Raw genomic sequence first — 19,451 nt, forward strand, 5'->3', positions numbered from 1 at the left:
TTCTTCCCCACAGTTACAGCACTTCAGTTTTGCACCCACGTCACACTTCCCATACTCATGATCTCCTGCACATTTACCACACCTTTGCCTCCCTCTACAGACCGCTGCAATATGCCCAAAGCGCTGGCACTTAAAGCAACGCAGGGGCGGCGGAACATATGGCCTGACGCTATAGCACATGTACCCAATGAACACCTTACTAGGCGGGCACCTCCCTTCAAGTGTTACCATTACCGACAAGCTGTCACATCGTACCCCAAACCGGGTCACCTTCAAACGCCTAGCGTCCACCACCGTAACTCCCGTCAAATTCTCCTTAACTTCATCCACAGACGTCGCCGTAGGGACACCTACGATAACTCCTCTGACCGTGTTTCTTTCAGCATCAGACACAAGAATGTCCTTTCCACCCAGACGTTTAGTTCCAATCGCCTTCCGTTGCTGAGCCGCGTCCTTGCCAGACTTTATTCCTTAGACGTTTCGTAGTCCTCAGACTCTGTCGTAGTCCGTAAAAGTACTCCTTCCATTGCTTTGGTGTTACAAAGCCCATGAGGTCATGATATGACTTTGTGACTAGAATAGTTGTTGTGTCAGAGACCAACCGGCTTTATTCCAGGGAGACTCTTCTTCATCTTCCTCTCCCTCTTTGACGTTCGGTGCTTTGGAAGAGTCTCCCTGGAATAAAGCCGGTTGGTCTCTGAAACAACAACTATTCTAGTCACAAAGACATATCATGACCTCATGGGCTTTGTAACACCAAAGCAATGGAAGGAGTACTTTTACGGACTACGACAGAGTCTGAGGACTACGAAAAGTCTGAGGAATAAAGTCTGGCGGTAATGCTCTTAGGCAATCGGCTTATTTAAAACTATTGAACAATTTACAAGTGATCTGTTCTTTTCTTCTGTATCTGCCTCTGTATCTTCCTGCGTTGCACCAATGAAATTTCCCCATGTGGGACAATAAAGGAATATCTTATCTTATCTTATATCTTATCTTATACCTGTATTGTCTCTTATCTGTAGATGTGAACTTAATAGTTAAAGATTTCCTTCCGTGTCTGTGATGCCAAACTGAAATTGTAAGCCTAAATTTACAACACACACCTATAGTCAATGTAAGTGCACGGTCTAAATGAGTAGCACCCCCTGGAACACCCCGGACTGATGTACAATCTATTCACGTTTGTGTAAAATAATAGTTTAAAATGGGGGCATATAAGAATTGCCCTTCTAAGTTTTCTGTCAGCCCACCCAAGACGAGTGGGCTAGAACCGGCCCTGCTGCACAGGTACAACCAGAATCACATAATGGTCAGAATGGATGTGCGTGTAAACACAACCACAGACAGTGCCTGACCTCTCACAGTGCTGACCCTCATATCCAGAGCTACAGTTGGTGCAGACGTATCCGAAACTGGCCGCGGTCAGCTCGCACGTGGGGCTGAAGCTGTTCCCTCGGAGTGGACAGTCGCACAGGGAACAGTCGGACAGGGAGCCACGCACGTTTCCATAGTAACCAGTGGCACACAGCTCACAGTTAGGCCCAGACGTGTGGTGGTCACATCCCTAAGACACAAGACAGAAAATGATACGGCAAAGTACCACAAGTAATACAAAGCGATCATTGTGACTAGGTAATTGAATAAAAAATAAATTAATAGTCACTAATTGTGACTAGTTGACTACAAAAAATAATCGTATTTGATCATCGTAATTGTTATCTGGAATGTACAGACTCCAAAAGACAGTGGCTTTCAAAAAAGAACAAACAAATTCTGATTTTGCTCATTCATTCATTCATTTTCTACCGCTTGTTCCCTTTCGGGGTCGCGGGTGACTGGAGCCTATCCCAGTGACTTTGGGCCTTAGGCGGGGTACACCCTGGACAGTGGCCAACTCGTCGCAGAGCCAAAAGATATAGACACAGACACACAGATAACCATTCACTCTCACATTCATTCACTAGGGCCAATTTAGAGTTGCCAATTTTGCCCAACACATGCATGTCTTTGGACGGTGGGAGGAGCCGGAGAACCCGGAGAGAACCCACGGTAACACGGGGAGAACATGCAGACTCCACCCAGAGAGATCATGTGATGTTGGTCTGGTCCGGGAATCGAACCCATCATCTCCTTCTTGGCAGGAGCGCTAACTGATTTTGCTCAATAATCCACAAATATTTGCAATCTAGAAGCCCTCAGCCACCAAATGTCATCCTTTATTTGGTTTAAACTGTATTTAAAAAGTCTCAATGTACCGTACAAATAGTGGTTTGACTCGTCGACTAATCAAAAGAATAATGGCTGAGTAGTCGGCTGGTAGAATAATCAGTGTGCAGCTCTTATTGTGACGAGCCTGTGTGTGTGTGCATTCAGGGAGGGTTCAGATGGGGGAAGAGGGGCCTGTACCTGGCAGGCTCCCGTCTCCTGCTCGCACTTCTGGCTGTGGCTGTTGCAGCGACAGGGAACACAGGGCCGCACGAACACACTGCGCTGGCTCCGGGGAGAGATCTCTGAGAGGGGCTGCCGGAAGAACCCCGGGGCGCAGTCCTGGACACAACACCAGAGGGAGTCACAACAGATTCACTCTTTTTATTCTTATTCACACTGAAGGCGGTCTAAGTTTTTTGTTGTAATGTTATAAATGGTATTGTTACCTGACAGGACAGGCCCGAGTATCCCCATGGACAATCACACGACTCAATTTGTCTGGCCACGCCCCCTGTGATCTCGGCCCCCTCCTCAACTGCGGTCTCCATGGTGATGTTGGAGATCCTACACATAAGCCAAGTTAGTATTCGACACATTTTCTGTTACCACTTTATAATAACTACGCATTAATTGGCGTTAAAAAGGAGGCAGTTGTAATGAACGTGATTTGACAGCAGAACGAGTCTGGCCATCGCTCATGGACCTGTGGGAAATGTTGTGTTTTTTCTGAGGCTAGAATGAATTAAACCAGTGTAAATGAGGCTAAATACGACTTCAAGTATGTTGTTAATGAGGGAACAATGCTGCGACATGGTCAAAAGGTCAAAGAAGTAAAATCTACATGACATGTGTCCTTTGATGACTCTGAAGGGGTTAAGTTTAGGAGGTTAGGTTAGGATATTAATTAAGTAAAAGTATTATTAGCATATAGTAGTTACCATGATCAAGTATTTGTTCATTATGAATTACAGGACACATATTAATAGAATAAAAGTGCAGTTATTACACCTATTTTTGTAATTTACTGTAATTATAGTCTATATCCTCAGTCGTCTTTATGGAAACACGAGTAGACACAGCTGTCTATTATAACTTTGTTTGTATTGTTGTTGTTTGTATTGTGTGTTTCTTATGGACTCAGAGTCTGGAAATAAAGACATATTCATTATAATATATAGATGTACCTGCTCTGCTGTAGTCTGCTCCCATACGACGCCTTGACCGTCACATACAGGACGTTACTGAGCACCATCATGAAGTCGGACCGGGACACGGCCTTTTCACTGACCGAGTTAAAGTAACGCCAGCCGTGCTAAAACACACGCAAAGTTATAAATATGCACTTTTAGACTCGATTAGATGGATACTACACAGAAGTACCTCTGTCAGCCTGATGTCATGTCTCGTCCTCACTCCGTTGCTAGGCGCAGGCATGTCGGTGTAAATGACCAGCTTCCTCAGAGTCCCGCCTCTCATCAGCACCTGAGGCTCCTGATTGGTCAAGCCCTGTCCGTCCTCCGCGTAGAACAGAGCGGAATACGACAGCGTTCCTCCGTAAGACATCAACTGGAATCAAAAGAAACGTTTATGGATATGATGGTAGTGTCGCCGTGTGAGAGAGAACATCATGAGTGCTGCTGTTACCTTGTTGCCCGTGAAGACGTTGGGTAGTTTCCAGTAGAGCGGTCCAAAGAGGCCAGAAGTGTCCAAGTGGCGCACATCCAATAGAACATCTCCATCTTGAACAAACACCCCGGAGACCACGCCCTTCAGGTTGGACTGAGACACCACCGGCAGCACCGAGGGAGATGACACCGAGACCTGGAAGACACAAGGACATATGTAAATATCTTTAGTATCTTTTCTGGTTTGTATTTGGTAAATTACTGGTTTGACAGATATTGGTGTCTTTTCAGCAGAGGTGGAAAGTAACAAATTACAAATGTTGGATAAGAGAACTTTTAGAGAACTGCCTGTTGTATTGTACCGTAATTGAGTAGATGTTTTGGGTAATTGTACTTTTTTTTTGTAGATTTTTAAAACTGTACTTGTAATTTAGGATAATTCTAGCATGTAATTATATTTCATTGCATTTTAAATCATAGAAGATACTGATACTAAGTACTAATTGTCCAAAGGTTTTCTATTCTATATTAACAAACAACTAAAAAAGTATATTGATAGATTTTTTTCTAAAAGTGTGTAGCGTTTTGAGAAGTATTTTAACGTGTACTTTTTACTTACGCACTCCTCCCAGCACTGCTTTTCAGATGCTTCTATTACCTTTGAACATGTTCTATTTCCTCCCAACAGACGTCCAGGTGGAAGGTTGAGTACCTGTGTGGCGGTGAAGCCTCCCTGCTCCTCACAGTCCTGGCTCAGTCCGGAGCAGTAGCACTGAGAACATCCTTCAGGGTTCAGGGAGGACAGAGCAAACCGCCCGGACACGCACTCTTCACAGCGACGCCCAGACACCCCAGACTAAAAGAAAACCGCAATACTTTTTGATCCTTTGCTTCCAGTTTCAAAAGTATTTCCTGCCTGTAGAATCCAGTGTTCTTGTTCACCTTGCAGACACATTGTCCGTCCTGGAGACAGTCGCAGATGGTCCCATTGCAGAACTCCTCCTCTGTGCCTGCCGGGTCACACCCACAGGGATTGCAGGCGGGGTAACCGTGGTAACCAGGGGCGCAGCGGTCACACGAGCTGCCCCCGAAGCCCGGCCTGCACCTGCACTGTCCGCCGGTCTGGTCGCACTGAGAGGTGAAGCTGCCGGACGAGCTGCAGCTGCACGGCTACGGGAAGAAGGATGGACATTTTGTAACGGTCCCGATCACGTGGAGGTGGTCATGGTGCAGCGGTCTCACCTGGCAGCCCGTCACAGCGTCGTGGCCCCAGTGGTCAGGCGTACACTCCTCGCATTTCGCCCCCTGAGTGTGTGGAGGGCAAATGCACTGTCCAGTCTCAGAGTTACAGTTGCCTCCAGTGTGGGCACAGTTGCATTCTGTAATTATAAAATTGATAGTCAGAGAGGAAAATGATCTATTTGTAAAAGAAAATGTGCAAACAAATTGAAACCACAAAAATGAATGGCTGCAGAACAAACTTATTGTTCCCATTGTCTTAAAAAGAAAGTTGAAAGCTAGCTTGGGGACTAATAAATATTTAAACTCTTTTTGAACCCTAAGATATTAAAACATTTTAAGTTTAAAATGGGTTTTAATTGAACACACCAACGTTAATGACATCAGTCACCAGGAACCACCGCTGGTTAGCGAAAAGGTGCGAAGAACAAAGTTTTAAAAGATGTCTCAACCTAAAAGGAATAAACCAGGTCTAAACTAGGTCAAAATCCAAACTATCTAATCCCTTAATTTAGGACTAACAAGCGTAACTAAGCATTAACACACCAAAGCAGTGTTTCATGACTAAAGTGAACTGTGCAGAGGGACAGAAAGATGCTGAGGTCAGATGAAGTCGGTTGGTTTGAGAGCAGAAGATGCAGAGGATGTTTGGTGTCTTTGTACCCGTGCACCGTCCATCCCGGTAATTGTAGTGACCGCGAGCGCACTGGTCACACTTGTCTCCGGCCACGCCCTCCACACACCGGCACCGCCCCCCGGAGTCACATGATTCCGACACAGATCCTGACTGGCTGCAGCTGCACGGCACGCAGCCTTGTCCACTTTCAATGCCGTAGAAGCCGGGCTGGAAAACGGGGACAAAAGTTTCATGAGGAGAACGGCATAAACAAAGCTCGTGTGGATCAGAAGAGAAGAGAACACTTGGACTAGTTTCCCCTTGTTATTATTATCAACTTTATATTAAACACTACTCCGGGTGTGTTTCCAGCCTCTGCCGACAGGATTTTTACCTATTTTCAAAACATTTTATTATATTTAGGATTTTTAGAATGTATTTTGTTTCACTGTTTCAATCTAATAGCACTGCAAACCGATACCAATGTGTTTGGTCGTACAATGAACTGAAAACTATCTTCCTTGATGTCATTATCTTTGCTCCACCACAACTGATCAAACAAATGAAATATATGTGCAGATAAACTAAAATGTAAACAGTGTATGTCCAAACACCAAGGTCCTCCATCAGACGGAAATTCATTGTATTAAAAAGAACAAAAAATCTGAATTATCTTTGCTTTAGTCTTGGTTTTGTCTTGCAGTTTGACTAATAAATCAAAAGCAAACACATTTCTGGTTTAATATAACTGATGTTTTTGTGTCAAAGTAAGAGTATATTACAGTGTTTCAATCAAATGCTTGGTTGTGCTACTTCAGAGCCGTAAAGCAGGTACAGGGGCCCTACCATGCAGCGATCACAGGCCCGGCCCTCCACGTTGGCCTTACATTCACAGTGACCGCTGGACACACGGCACACAGGGGTCAGCGCTCCGGACGGGTCACAGCCGCACTCTGGAACACAACGCCAATGAGATTACAAGAACTTTCAAATAACTTTTAGCAATTCTTATATGTTTCCTTTTCTTTTTCCTTTCAGCAAACACTAAATGACTTTACTAATTAAAGTTGCTCATTTGCATATATCTATACATAATTCTTATATTTTGGTAATAGTTGAGCTTAATTATTCTTGTGTCTCAGCACCACAGACACATCTGTTTGGGCCTGAGTTAGACAAAGAGAGATACAGATATTCACCACATCTTCTGGTTCTGATTCGCACCTGTTCATTTGCTTTATTTGCCTATCACTGTATTTCTCAGACTAAATTAGCGCACGTTGTAACAGGAGGTAAAGTGGCCCCCATGTGACTGCCTTCTGGGGCCTTTGAGCTCAGGTCCTTCTAATCCTCTCTGGCCCCTGACACACAATGTCTTGTTTCTACTGGTCAGTGGCTGAATAGAGTCATGTGACCGGGGGGAACAATGGGGTCAGAGGTCAGACGTGATGTGGATTAGACAAACCTACATTCCAGCCCGATGCTCCGGTGGAACCATGGCCTCCAGCGCCACAGACTAAACAGGGCCCTGAGGCCGACTCCTCCGGCACCGATAAAAGCAGACGCAACAGTCTCTCACCAAGAATTTATCTCCTTTTGACTTTGTTTTCTTTTATATTTTGGAAATCTGCGGCGGATGTTGTCATTTCCTTTAGAAAAGTGCGTCAGTCGATACTTTGGAAAGAATAAATGTTAGGAATGATATATATCACTTCCAGTATCGGCCGATATTGACCGATTTTCCCCAGAGGTGGTTTGGGCCGATATGTTTTGGGCGCTGCCACAGTCTGTGTGAGTTCATGTGTCATTCCCAGTTTGTCCTGCATAAGATTCATAAAGGAATATCTTATCTTATCTTATCTTATTCGTCTTTTTGATCAAATAATGAGTGAAAATGGAAACAGAAAAGCAATTTGGCGGGAAAAAAAAGCCTGTATGTTAACAAAGTCATGCAACAAATGATACAAACAGTAGATTAAACACATTCTGTTTGATATATATATTAAGTGAAAATTAATTTGAGAACTTTACACCAACATATCATAGATTTGTGGCCTTGGTATGGATCTAAAAATGTAAATATCAATTCTCGGCCACAGCAGCGAGCCAAACATCAGATATGTCGGTCCATCCCACAGAAATGTTATAACTTGGTCCTTATTTTCTCTTGATCAAGCACTGCCTGCAGAGATGGTTCTTAGTTAGACCAAATGTGATATCAATGTGGGGCCACGGTCTTAGGGGCCATCATTTATATTGGGGGGCACATGTAAGGCTTTGTCACGTCTTCACAAAACAGTTCACTTTTACTGTGCAGCGGTTTTGTTTGAAGCAATGTGAGCCGTCCTCGTAACATTTCTACAGTTTATTATATAAATCACACTGTTTGGGGGGAAAAGACCACCCAACATTTGTGGGATGAATAGTGTGTTTTATTTGTTGTTGAGTTAAGCTCCTTCTCTGGTATAAGAATGCCTCCAGAACGCCAGGGTTAAAGAAACTAAACAGAAAACACTGTGGCCTTCAGATCGACACAAGGAGAAAGGTTTCGACTAAAGAGACTAAACTCATGATAACTGCTCTTTCTCCAACTCTAAACAAAACCTTTAGGAAGAAAACAATCCCAAAGTAAATATCTTTGTTTGAGAATCCAAATACTTCTACTGACAATCAGGGCCAATATTAGTGTGTCAATATTACTGTAATAGTGCTGTACATGAGTATTAGAGTTACTGATGAATGAAAACACACCTCCAGTAAAGTGACAATAATGTCTGAATTATGCACAGACATTACTTTCAGTTAGTGCTTCAAAAATGCCAGTAAATTGGTTAGATTTAGTTTTAAAGTAGAGTCATATATTCATTTATAAACGATTGTGTACGTCACAGTGTTGATTCTGATTGTATTTTTTTAAATTATTATTACAATGTTTAGTCTGTTTAGTTGACAAAAATATAATGCTAATTTAGCAGACAAAATCCATAATATATAGTCAACCAAACATGACAATTGAACTGCTTCATGACACAACAGACGTGTTATTTGTAAATGTGTTGAAGCTGAAAATGAAAAGGTGAAATCTAGTTTCCATCTATTTTTGGTGAAAAAATGTATAATTCGTCATTATGATAACTTTTATAATAAACAAAATATGACAATGACTACATTTGTTTGTTGATGAAATGAACAGTTTGTTTGTGTGTTTTATCATAATCGTCACACATTTAATCTATGGTATTTTAATCATTTTCATTCATCATTTTCACCTTTCCTCTAAAGTCACTTCTCACTGATTACGTCCGCTCACCTGTGCAGTTTTTGGCGTGCAGGGCGTCGCCGTAGTAACCGCCCCGGCAGTGCTCGCAGTGGCGTCCCGCGGTGTTCCTGGAGCACAGCAGACACTCCCCGGTCACGTGATCGCAGTGCCCCGCCTCCTCCCAGTTCACGTTCCCGTTGCATTCACACCGCGAGCAGGACCCGCCCAGCACCTGCGGGTTGCCGTAGAAACCGTTGGCACATCTGGAGAAATGAGAGAGAAGTTGGGTGTCGGCCACCTGCTGTGAACGGGTTTCAGACGTGATATTCATGCGACAATTGCCCAAAAAGAAAATACATACACATTTTAAAGAGGTTGGATTCACAAACCGTTCACATAATCTTACGCCTTCAAGTTTCAAGCTACAACGATCACTTTTTAAAGTAGAAATATGGTTCTATCTTAGTTAATTAGTGCTGACCAGGGGGGACGCAAGAGAGTGGCCAGAAATCTGATTGGCTATCCACTGCAAGGGGAGGGGCTAAAGGATATTGGGGCTGACGATCATTTTTGTTTAATTTTACATACAATATAGCAGCAACTTATAACAAAACAGAAATAATAGACATGAGTATGTACTTAAAACTGTCAGTATTTAAATGTATTTAGTCACAAAAAATTAAATATTAAATTCTCAAAATTCACAGGATGAGCAACACAAACTCAAAAAGTCTTTCTTGAGGTGCAGATGCCTTCAAATCCTTTGTCTTTTTTAGCACTGGTTCATAGAAAACAAATCTGAAGAAGGCAGAAGGGCCGAAAATGTTATCCGCTTTGTTTAAAAATCTCTTTTTTTCGTTCTTTTTTTTTACCCGTTTTATTTCCAGATGGTTGTTCATGGGTTTCAGAATTATGAGAAATGTGGACTGTTAATAATTGAAAACTATGTCATGATTTATTATATATATGTTCGCTAGATGTGGCTGGTGATGAATTTGGACCATAAATATCAGGTATAAAAGTGGGTCACCTCTCGCAGTTGTTCCCAGTGTAGCCTGGCTCACAGCGGTCGCACGTCACTCCATTCGCCTGGAGCAAACACGTGGGGCTGAAACTGCAACAGAATCAAGATAAATACATTATAACATTATAGACCCTTTGTAAACACAAACATTCTAAATTCCAAAATAGAGGTAAAGTTAAGTAGAACATACTGTGATTTAACCTCAAAATGTCACCAAATATCAAAACGATGAACTTATTTAAAACACTTTGCATTTTCGATGAAGGTAAAATCCAGATTTTTTCGTTTTTACTGGACAAATACTGAACATTCTAAAGTTAAATTATAGTCAAATTATATTCAGAAGAACAAACATAATCATTTGAATCACTGTTTGTAAGAACAAACCTATTGGATGCGGCGGTCAGAGGGCACGGACATTTCTTACAGTCCTGCTCCGTCCCCTCGGTGGCATCGCCGTAGAAACCGGGTAAACAATGCTCGCAATGAGGCCCCGTGGTGTTGTGGGAACAAGACTGGCGGAAACAGGACAAGCATTAAGAGTCAACATTAACGGCTTTTACATTAAATCACTGTTGCTGTTTGGGAGGCCTCACCAGGCACAGCCCGTGGACATCGCAGACAGAAGAGTGGTCATGGCAGTCACACTGGAGACAGTTCCCTCCAAACAAGACGCCTCCAACGCGGTAGAAACCTGGCAGACACGACTACAAGCGAGAAGAAACAAAAAAGAATCAACATGGCAGGAAACACATGGAGGGCAAAACGAAAAAGATCTGAATATGTTTATAGATACAGTCAGCAACGCGCCATTGTGGGGGGCGTGGTCTGGTGTGGGTGAAAACACTGCTGATTCAATGGGAAATGCAACTTTTTGTTTATTTACACCTTATTTATCCAGGTAGATTGACTGAGAACTAATTCTCATTTTCATTTACAGTACAACAACGACCTGGTCAAGAGGCAGCAGCACAAAGAGCAGAGCAACAGTGCTTATCACACAAAATAATACAGATAAAACAGTAAATCTGTCAGACATCAGGTGATTTATAATATACCATATGAAAGAAACACTTGAGGACTTAAGGAGGACTTGAAGGCAGCTGAGGAGACGTTTTTTGGAGCATGTTCCAATTGTTGGGGGCAGCAAAATGGAATGAGGAGTGACCCAGAGAAGAGCGGAACAACAATGAAGATCAAATCACTGGAAGTCAGTGGCGTGCGGTGACAAGCAGACCTGGAGTGTTCATCAACCAATCAAGTGGATGAAAGAAAAGTGAACAAACCCCAAAATAGTGCCTGTATTTCTAACTAACGTCTCGTCGTTATAATCGTGAGCAGAGCCTTAGCTACAAACACAGACTTTTAAGTCTGTTTGTTGAAACTTGGCGCTGCTGTTGCTTCTCTTCTCCTCTGCACATGCTCAGTTAGGGCTTCACTTCTCCTCTGCACATGCTCAGTTAGGGCTTCACTTCTCCTCTGCACATGCTCAGTTAGGGCTTCACTTCTCCTCTGCACATGCTCAGTTAGGGCTTCACTTCTCCTCTGCACATGCTCAGTTAGGGCTTCACTTCTCCTCTGCACATGCTCAGTTAGGGCTTCACTTCTCCTCTGCACATGCTCAGTTAGGGCGAAACCTGCAAACGTCCTTGATTGCCACACAGGTTTATTCAGTGTGGTTTGAGCACAGATCCATGGGTTTGAGGCGGTGGTTGCATGTGCAAACTTCTCTTTCTGCTCTGGTTCTAAAGCTCATGTTAGAGAGCGTTAAAGGGACTCTGAACACACCCACACACTGAGCAGCTGCAGGAGAAGAAGAACCAAGCTTCCTGCAGCACTGCCCAGCGGCCTGTAGAGGCCACTAAAAGTCACCGTGACTTCAGCCAAGCTTCAGCAGCAGAAGTGAGGGGAAAACGGGCTTTTTTGGATATATTTTAGAACAATTTATAAATAGTTGTGACACACGGTCATTTTAGATTTTATTGGCCAATCACTGACTGCCTTGATTGCCCTGACCGCACGCACTGCTGGGACGTAGGTTACCTGTGTTGGTTGAAATATTAAGGAGAGAACGGAGATAATGAGGGATTTTACCAGCGTTTTGTAAATGAAAAACCTGTGAGAATGAGGCTCTGGCCAGGTAAGGAGAGAATATAGTTCAGAGTGATCAAAAGCAGCACTCGTAACCAAGCTTCATGACTTCTTATGTGTATATGTATATTTTTCTGCATATAATATAACTCCTAAACGTGTGGGTGACAAAGCAGCTCTTCTACATTACGATGAACGGATTGCGTCCCCCACAGAGGTCCGTTTGTGACTATATCTACTGCCATGATTTGAAGAAAAAGTGCCAACCTCACAGGACGTGCCGCTGTAGCCATACGGACACTCACACGTCTCCACGGCAACCGCCTTGTTCCCGGAGACGGATGTCGGGTCGGCCATTTCCAGAGACACCAAGCCCAGGCTAAAAGATGAGTTAATCAACAGTTAGAAAGTCCAGAAAAATGTATGAATAACGAGTAAATATTGAATAGTCATTCTTCTTATGGAGTTAAATAGTTGTTTAACTTTTCTAATGCTTATTACCATCTTCAATTATTTTCAAATTTCCCATCATCTTAAACCCGTGTATCTGACATATGATGCAAAGTTTACTTTTAAGAGCTTTTACTGCTATAATTGCTTTTTCCCTCTCATTTACACTCTCAAAGTTGTAGTTGTAGTGTAGAGTGAGTGGTGCACGTATGATTCATCTTCACTTCCTGTTTTCCTTCAGCGTTCGTGTGCAACAGAGCTGGCATGAAAACGTCTTTGTAGTCTGTCTATATAGAAATGATCTGCCTATTACTCAGTTGAGATTGACAGATAATAGTGGCGCATGTGGCAACGTCCTGAATAAAGTGAATAAAGCTGGATTAAAGGACACATATTACCTCTGCTTTGGTATCTCATGTTTTAAAGCTTAAAACAATTGGTAAAACACACATGACTTCATACCAGTCACAGGCATTTCCCATGTCAGAAATTGAATGAGGCCTCCATCTACTGGCAGCAGAGGGAATTATCATGAGTGAATAAACAAAAGCTAGCTTCCTCCTGACATGCTAATGCTCAGAACATCTGGTGATGATTCATCAAAAACAAAGTGTTTTTTGGAGGCTCTGAAGGAGAGGACAAACTTAACAGGATTCAACAAGCACGAATGAGGCTAAATACAGTTCGAGTATGTTTTTGATGAGGGAACAATGTTATAAAATGGTTAAAAGCTAAAATCTTTGCAGTGTTAATTTTGACCTTGTGTGCCTTAACCTATCTTTTCTTGGATTCCCTATTTTCCTAATTTCCTATTTTCAATTTTGCGTAATTTGTTTTTCTCTGGCCCTGTCCTGTTTGTTTGGTTTGTCAAAGCTCAAAGCCTTGCATAATATGTGTCCTTTAAGTAGTGGATCATTGAATCCCATTATGTTGATATCACTAAAACAGCAGATTGTCACAGCGCAAGGACCAGATTACGATTATCTTAACGACATGTAGCCCAGAACAGATAAAAATGTCATCAACCAGCACCAGGTCAAACACTGTAGAGGAAGGACAGATGTGGCAACCAAAGCATGAAACAGGTTTAGTAAAGCAGTAGTAAAGCGGTAGTAAAGCGGTAGTAAAGCAGTAGTAAAGCAGTAGCAAAGCGGTAGTAAAGCGGTAGTAAAGCGGTAGTTAAGCGGTAGTAAAGCGGTAGTAAAGCGGTAGTAAAGAGGTAGTAAAGCAGTAGTAAAGCAGTAGTAAAGCGGTAGTAAAGCGGTAGTTAAGCGGTAGCAAAGAGGTAGTCAAGCGGTAGTAAAGCGGTAGTAAAGCAGTAGTAAAGCGGTAGTTAAGCGGTAGTAAAGCGGTAGTTAAGCGGTAGTAAAGCAGTAGCAAAGAGGTAGTAAAGCGGTAGTAAAGCGGTAGTAAAGAGGTAGTAAAGCAGTAGTAAAGCAGTAGCAAAGAGGTAGTAAAGCGGTAGTAAAGCGGTAGTAAAGCGGTAGTAAAGCGGTAGTAAAAGCGGTAGTAAAAGCGGTAGTAAAGCGGTAGTAAAGCAGTAGTAAAACGGTAGTAAAGCGGTAGTAAAGCGGTAGTAAAGCGGTAGTAAAGCAGTAGTAAAGCGGTAGTAAAGCGGTAGTTAAGCGGTAGTAAAGTGGTAGTAAAGCAGTAGCAAAGAGGTAGTAAAGCGGTAGTAAAGCGGTAGTAAAGCGGTAGTTAAGCGGTAGTAAAGCGGTAGTTAAGCGGTAGTAAAGCGGTAGTAAAGAGGTAGTAAAGCGGTAGTAAAACGGTGGTAAAACGGTAGTAAAGCGGTAGTAAAGCGGTAGTAAAGCGGTAGTAAAAGCGGTAGTAAAGCGGTAGTAAAGCAGTAGTAAAGCGGTAGTAAAACGGTAGTAAAAGAGGTAGTAAAGCGGTAGTAAAAGCGGTAGTAAAGCGGTAGTAAAAGAGGTAGTAAAGCGGTAGTAAAAGCGGTAGTAAAGCGGTAGTAAAGCGGTAATAAAGCGGTAGTAAAGCGGTAGTAAAGCAGTAGTAAAACGGTAGTAAAGCGATAGTAAAGCGGTAATAAAGCGGTAGTAAAGCGGTAGTTAAGCGGTAGTAAAGCGGTAGTAAAGCAGTAGTAAAGCGGTAGTAAAGCGGTAGTAAAGCGGTAGTAAAGCAGTAGTAAAGCGGTAGTAAAGCGGTAGTAAAGCGGTAGTAAAAGCGGTAGTAAAGCGGTAGTAAAGCAGTAGTAAAGCGGTAGTAAAGCGGTAGTAAAAGCGGTAGTAAAAGCGGTAGTAAAGCGGTAGTAAAGCAGTAGTAAAGCGGTAGTAAAGCGGTAGTAAAGCAGTAGTAAAGCGGTAGTAAAGCGGTAGTAAAGCGGTAGTAAAGCAGTAGTAAAGCGGTAGTAAAGCGGTAGTAAAGCGGTAGTAAAAGCGGTAGTAAAGCAGTAGTAAAGCGGTAGTAAAGCGGTAGTAAAGCGGTAGTAAAAGCGGTAGTAAAGCAGTAGTACTGTATGTACCGAATGGGCCCCGCGGCGGAGGTGTTGAGCAGCACCCGGACCCTCAGCGTGGTGACATCACTCAGCACGGTCAGCAGTTCGTCGCGGGTCACATGATGACCTCTGACATCATCCACAAACTGATGAGGGCCAATCACTACGGCAACGGTGCGCTCGGACAGAGGGGACAGGGAGAGCAGGTGAGGGCGGGACAGGCGCAGGGAGCGGCCGCTTCCCTGGAAATACAAAACGGTTTCACTTTTCAGCTTCAGAATCACATAACCAGGCGAAGGTGGAGAACATAATGGTGGAAGAAATCATGCTCGATGAGGCCCAACCTTAATCTTCACAATTATTCATTGAAAGATCAAACCCTTATTTCATAACATATAATGAATGGCAATTATTATCCCCCGAGGGCCATATACGAATCCAGGCAAGTAGCGGAGGCCGGCCCACGATCATTGGTGTGAAACATTTTTTTATTATATAATACAGTATCTTTTTTCTGTCAAATATAGGCTATTTAATCTATCATTTAATTCATTTCACCTTATCTTCATCTTAATTAAGTATATTATAGTATTATATAATATATATATATATATATATATATATATATATATATATATATATATATTATATTAATTAAGGATACAAGTGCAGACAAAAATATATATATATATATATATATATATTTTTTTTTTATATATATATATATTTATATATATATTTTTTTTTTAATAAACTCATTCTGGTGAATACAAAGAAGCAAGGAATGTGTTAGGAAAGTGAGGAATAACTTTGAAACTGTTTAAAACAAAGTACTACTATTATCAAATACAAGTCGGGATTACCTGTATGATGACATCAGAGTGGGCGGGCAGAGAGCGGTCTAAATTATCCAATGGGACGTCGTAGAAAAGCGTGTAGTTTAGGGTTCTTCTGAAGGACGTCAGCTGTGCAGGAACAACACCTTCATTCTTCATACAATTTGTTACTCTTACAAAAATGTGAAATGTTGCCACGGACCTTATTAGTCAGGAAACTGCGGGGGGCGTCCCATGACATCTCATACTGGTGGGCGTGGCCTCTGGAGCGGTTGATTGGCAGGAGAAAGTTGTTGTCATGGACCACAGTGAGGGGGTGGAGCTGGTCAACAGGTTGGAGCCAGGCGTTGGAGAAAGTCACCTAGAAACACGATAATAATTATAAGTAAATGATATTGTGTAACTTGTATTCTTTTTTGCTTCCAACAGTTTAGTGTAAAAGCTACATTTTATTGTGTGTTTGATTAGTTTTGTGAGCTCTGCTTTGCAGTTTGGAGGTGTAAAATGAGCACGGCTGCAACTAACAATTATTTAACTGATCAACTAGTCTTGTACTTATTCTTTTGATCGATCGCTCAGTTGTTTAGATTGCGAAAATCCCGAGATATTGAGATTTTTACTCAATTTGATCCAGATAAAGACCGTATCTGTTTTTTTTTCACGCATAAAAATAAATCTGTATATTTCCAGTGTAATTTTTATGTAATTCCTGCTTTGTCACAAAACCTCTTCTCTCATCAAATGTTATATTTTGGAATCTGTTTATAGCCCAGATTTAAATAAATATGTTGGCAATCCCAATATCCCAATAATCAATTAGTCAACCCAAAAACAAAGCACACATATTTGGATACAGGCCCTTTAAATGTGTGTTCAGCATTTGAAATTCTCTTTATTATAGTATTTGTTTGTTCTTGTACCTGATTGGTGGACCAGGGGGAGCTCTCGCACACGTTTGACACCCCGAAGCAGAAGCAGTCGGTGCAGCCGTGAGGGTTCTCGGGCTGGAGGTGGTAAAAGCCGGGTTTGCACAGGTCACAGTGGAACCCCATCACGTTTTTCTGAACACACACAAATCACAAATGAAACACATACATTTAAAGACATATATTCTGCATTATTTGTGTTGTTATTGTCCTTTAAACACGCTTTTTCACCTTACGTTGATACATTATGTTTTAAAACTTAAAAAAATGTCTACAAAAAGCACACATGACTTCATATCATTCAGGCATTTCCCGCATCAAGAGTTCAGTTATAACTCCATCTACTGGCTTTGGAGGGAATTACAAAGGAGAGATACACAAACCTAGCTTGCTGCGACATGTTAATGTAAGCACACAGTTGTAATGAATGCAATTTGACAAACGGATCTGTTTATTAACTTAAAAACAGCACAGAAGATCTCGGAACATCACAAAACTGGAAAGTGTTTTTGTGAAGCTCAGAGAGAGAGGAACAGGATTCATCCAACAACTCTATTTATGTTTATGATGAGGGAACAAAAAGTCCTTTAACCACAAGTTTCTTCCTTGTCCCTATTTCCTGTTTCAGTTAACCAATCATCAGCACTCTGCCACCATGAATAAGCCCGCAGTGTAGTAGTTTGTGGTTACCTTGCAGACGCACTCCTCACACGGGTCGGTGTTGGTGCTCCCGGCCAGGTTGCACTCACACTTGGAGCACAGAGGGAAGTCCCTGTACCCAAAGGCACAGCGGTCACACCTGTGCCCAGCAAAGCCCTGTCGGCAGGGGCACTGGCCTGAGGACGCACCTGGAGATGTACAACAGCAGCTTAGAGGCAATGGAAGGGGCTAAAACAGGACAAAACCAGGTCTAATCCAAGAAAATAGATCTGAAACAATGACGAAACCCGGTCTAACTCAGGACGAAGCCAGGTCTAACTCAGGACGAAACCAGGTCTAACTCAGGACAAAACCAGGTTCAACTCAGGACGAAACCAGGTCTAACTCAGGACAAAACTAGGTCTAACTCAGGACGAAACCAGGTCTAACTCAGGACGAAACCAGGTCTAATCCAGTACAAAACCATGGCTAACCCTGGACTAGAAAATGAATATACCAAAAATAAACCAGGTCTAAACCAGTCCAGAACTAGGTCAAACCAGGACCAAACCAGGCCTAGTCCAAGAAGAAAGTATTTATGGACCAGGACTACCATGTTTCAACCATGTTTGGTCTGAACAAGAACTAAACAATGACTAAACCAAGTCTAACCCAGGCGTAAACCCGGGTCTATTCTAGGACTAACCCTGGTCAAACATGGTTTTTGGCCCATAGGGTTTATTCCACAGTGTGATGTTGAAATAGGAATAACATGCGGTAAATTGTCGAGAGCGGGATCAGAACTCACGCCATGTGCCAGTCAACTACGAGCAGCATGTGTTCAACTGTTTAAAACAAGTGAATGTGAACATGAACTGACCGGGAGAGGCGTCGTCCCTGACACACACCGACGAGTGGGATCCTCTGAGGTCACACCCACACGGGACGCAGGGAGAGTCCGAGTACGGGGACACCTGCAAAACACACAACGTACAATGTCAAATCAGAAAATACCAATCTTTTTATTCATTTGTATTTGCCATTTTGACACAATGAGTTAAATTGAACAAATCGACATTGTAACTGTAAGTATTTACCCATCAAACTTTGGAAATACAAAAGTTTTATACGTTATTCAAAACAAGAGTATGCATGAAATGAGGGTGAAGGATCGGGAAAGACATCAATCAAGTGTCCTGTGACCACACCCTTGACCAAGATGCAGGACAAAATCAAAATGGGATTAAATTGAGAGTTTTCACTGGACGTTTTCAGTTTGGGCAAGATGGAAGGTGCATGAATGATGTCTTTAACTTTTTCTAGTTCCCATTACCCCCTGAGGTCTGTAGAACCCGTCGGCACACGTCTCACAGTTGACCCCGGCGGTGTTCTGCTGACAGTGGACGCAGACTCCGCCTCCCTGCCACAGTCCTGCCGTGTTCAGACTCAGGCGCAGGTCCGACACGGTCTGGTTGTAAAAGCAGTCGTCCGCTTTATTGTGGCAGTTACACTCTAGAAAAGCACAGAGCACACCGAGTTATTCATGTTGTACAATGTATATTGACTGTATATTGAAATGAAAATTCATTTTTATTCAAATACATTAGGCTTTTTTACACTACATCTTATGAAAGTTTGGTGGTTGCAGATATGTTGCCTGATAACTGCATTCATTTGAAAGTGCGTATGACAGGTTTTTATGATATTCTAATTTCTATATTATTTGGGGGGATATAATCATGTAGTAAATTACAGGAATAAGCAGAGGTCTAAAACTATATTGATGGAAGACGCAGAATTCCACTCAATAAATGAATTTTTCCATCAATTTAAACATGTATTCATCAAAATAACTGTGTTTTATTATGTTTTACTTTTTCAAATAACAATTTCTGTTTCTGAGTTCTAGCCCAGTGTTTGACATAGTAGTAACATAGGAACAGCAATGGAATTTCCTAGTGTAATGTCATGAATCGAAGTTAAATTTGGAACCTAAAAATATATACAATTTGTAACAATTTTAGCAAGATTTTAATTATAATTATCACAACTGAATGAATGGTAAATGGTAGAATGGTAAATT

The 19,451-nt window shown here is 42.2% G+C and overlaps 1 protein-coding gene across 1 annotated transcript in view; it reads right to left on the reverse strand.

Moving 5' to 3' along the window:
- lama1 (laminin, alpha 1) overlaps positions 1 to 19,451 on the reverse strand; it is a 58,743-nt gene that overhangs the window by 27,283 nt on the left and 12,009 nt on the right. The window contains exons 10-32 of the mRNA XM_072450339.1: positions 18,702 to 18,880; positions 18,249 to 18,342; positions 17,420 to 17,577; positions 16,724 to 16,864; positions 16,006 to 16,164; positions 15,831 to 15,932; positions 14,995 to 15,209; positions 12,333 to 12,444; positions 10,571 to 10,681; positions 10,362 to 10,489; positions 9,981 to 10,064; positions 9,002 to 9,213; positions 6,538 to 6,644; positions 5,739 to 5,919; positions 5,079 to 5,215; positions 4,779 to 5,006; positions 4,549 to 4,692; positions 3,856 to 4,032; positions 3,592 to 3,777; positions 3,396 to 3,523; positions 2,658 to 2,775; positions 2,410 to 2,550; positions 1,359 to 1,567 (exon numbers count right to left, since the gene is read on the reverse strand). Coding sequence (XP_072306440.1) covers positions 1,359 to 1,567; positions 2,410 to 2,550; positions 2,658 to 2,775; positions 3,396 to 3,523; positions 3,592 to 3,777; positions 3,856 to 4,032; positions 4,549 to 4,692; positions 4,779 to 5,006; positions 5,079 to 5,215; positions 5,739 to 5,919; positions 6,538 to 6,644; positions 9,002 to 9,213; positions 9,981 to 10,064; positions 10,362 to 10,489; positions 10,571 to 10,681; positions 12,333 to 12,444; positions 14,995 to 15,209; positions 15,831 to 15,932; positions 16,006 to 16,164; positions 16,724 to 16,864; positions 17,420 to 17,577; positions 18,249 to 18,342; positions 18,702 to 18,880 — 3,451 coding nt within the window. The remainder of the gene's footprint in view (positions 1 to 1,358; positions 1,568 to 2,409; positions 2,551 to 2,657; positions 2,776 to 3,395; positions 3,524 to 3,591; positions 3,778 to 3,855; positions 4,033 to 4,548; positions 4,693 to 4,778; positions 5,007 to 5,078; positions 5,216 to 5,738; positions 5,920 to 6,537; positions 6,645 to 9,001; positions 9,214 to 9,980; positions 10,065 to 10,361; positions 10,490 to 10,570; positions 10,682 to 12,332; positions 12,445 to 14,994; positions 15,210 to 15,830; positions 15,933 to 16,005; positions 16,165 to 16,723; positions 16,865 to 17,419; positions 17,578 to 18,248; positions 18,343 to 18,701; positions 18,881 to 19,451) is intronic.

The sequence above is a fragment of the Eucyclogobius newberryi genome, unplaced genomic scaffold, assembly GCF_026437365.1.
Source record: "Eucyclogobius newberryi isolate DKJ021-1_F unplaced genomic scaffold, fEucNew1.0.hap1 SCAF_1, whole genome shotgun sequence".
Taxonomy (NCBI): Eukaryota; Metazoa; Chordata; class Actinopteri; order Gobiiformes; family Gobiidae; genus Eucyclogobius; species Eucyclogobius newberryi.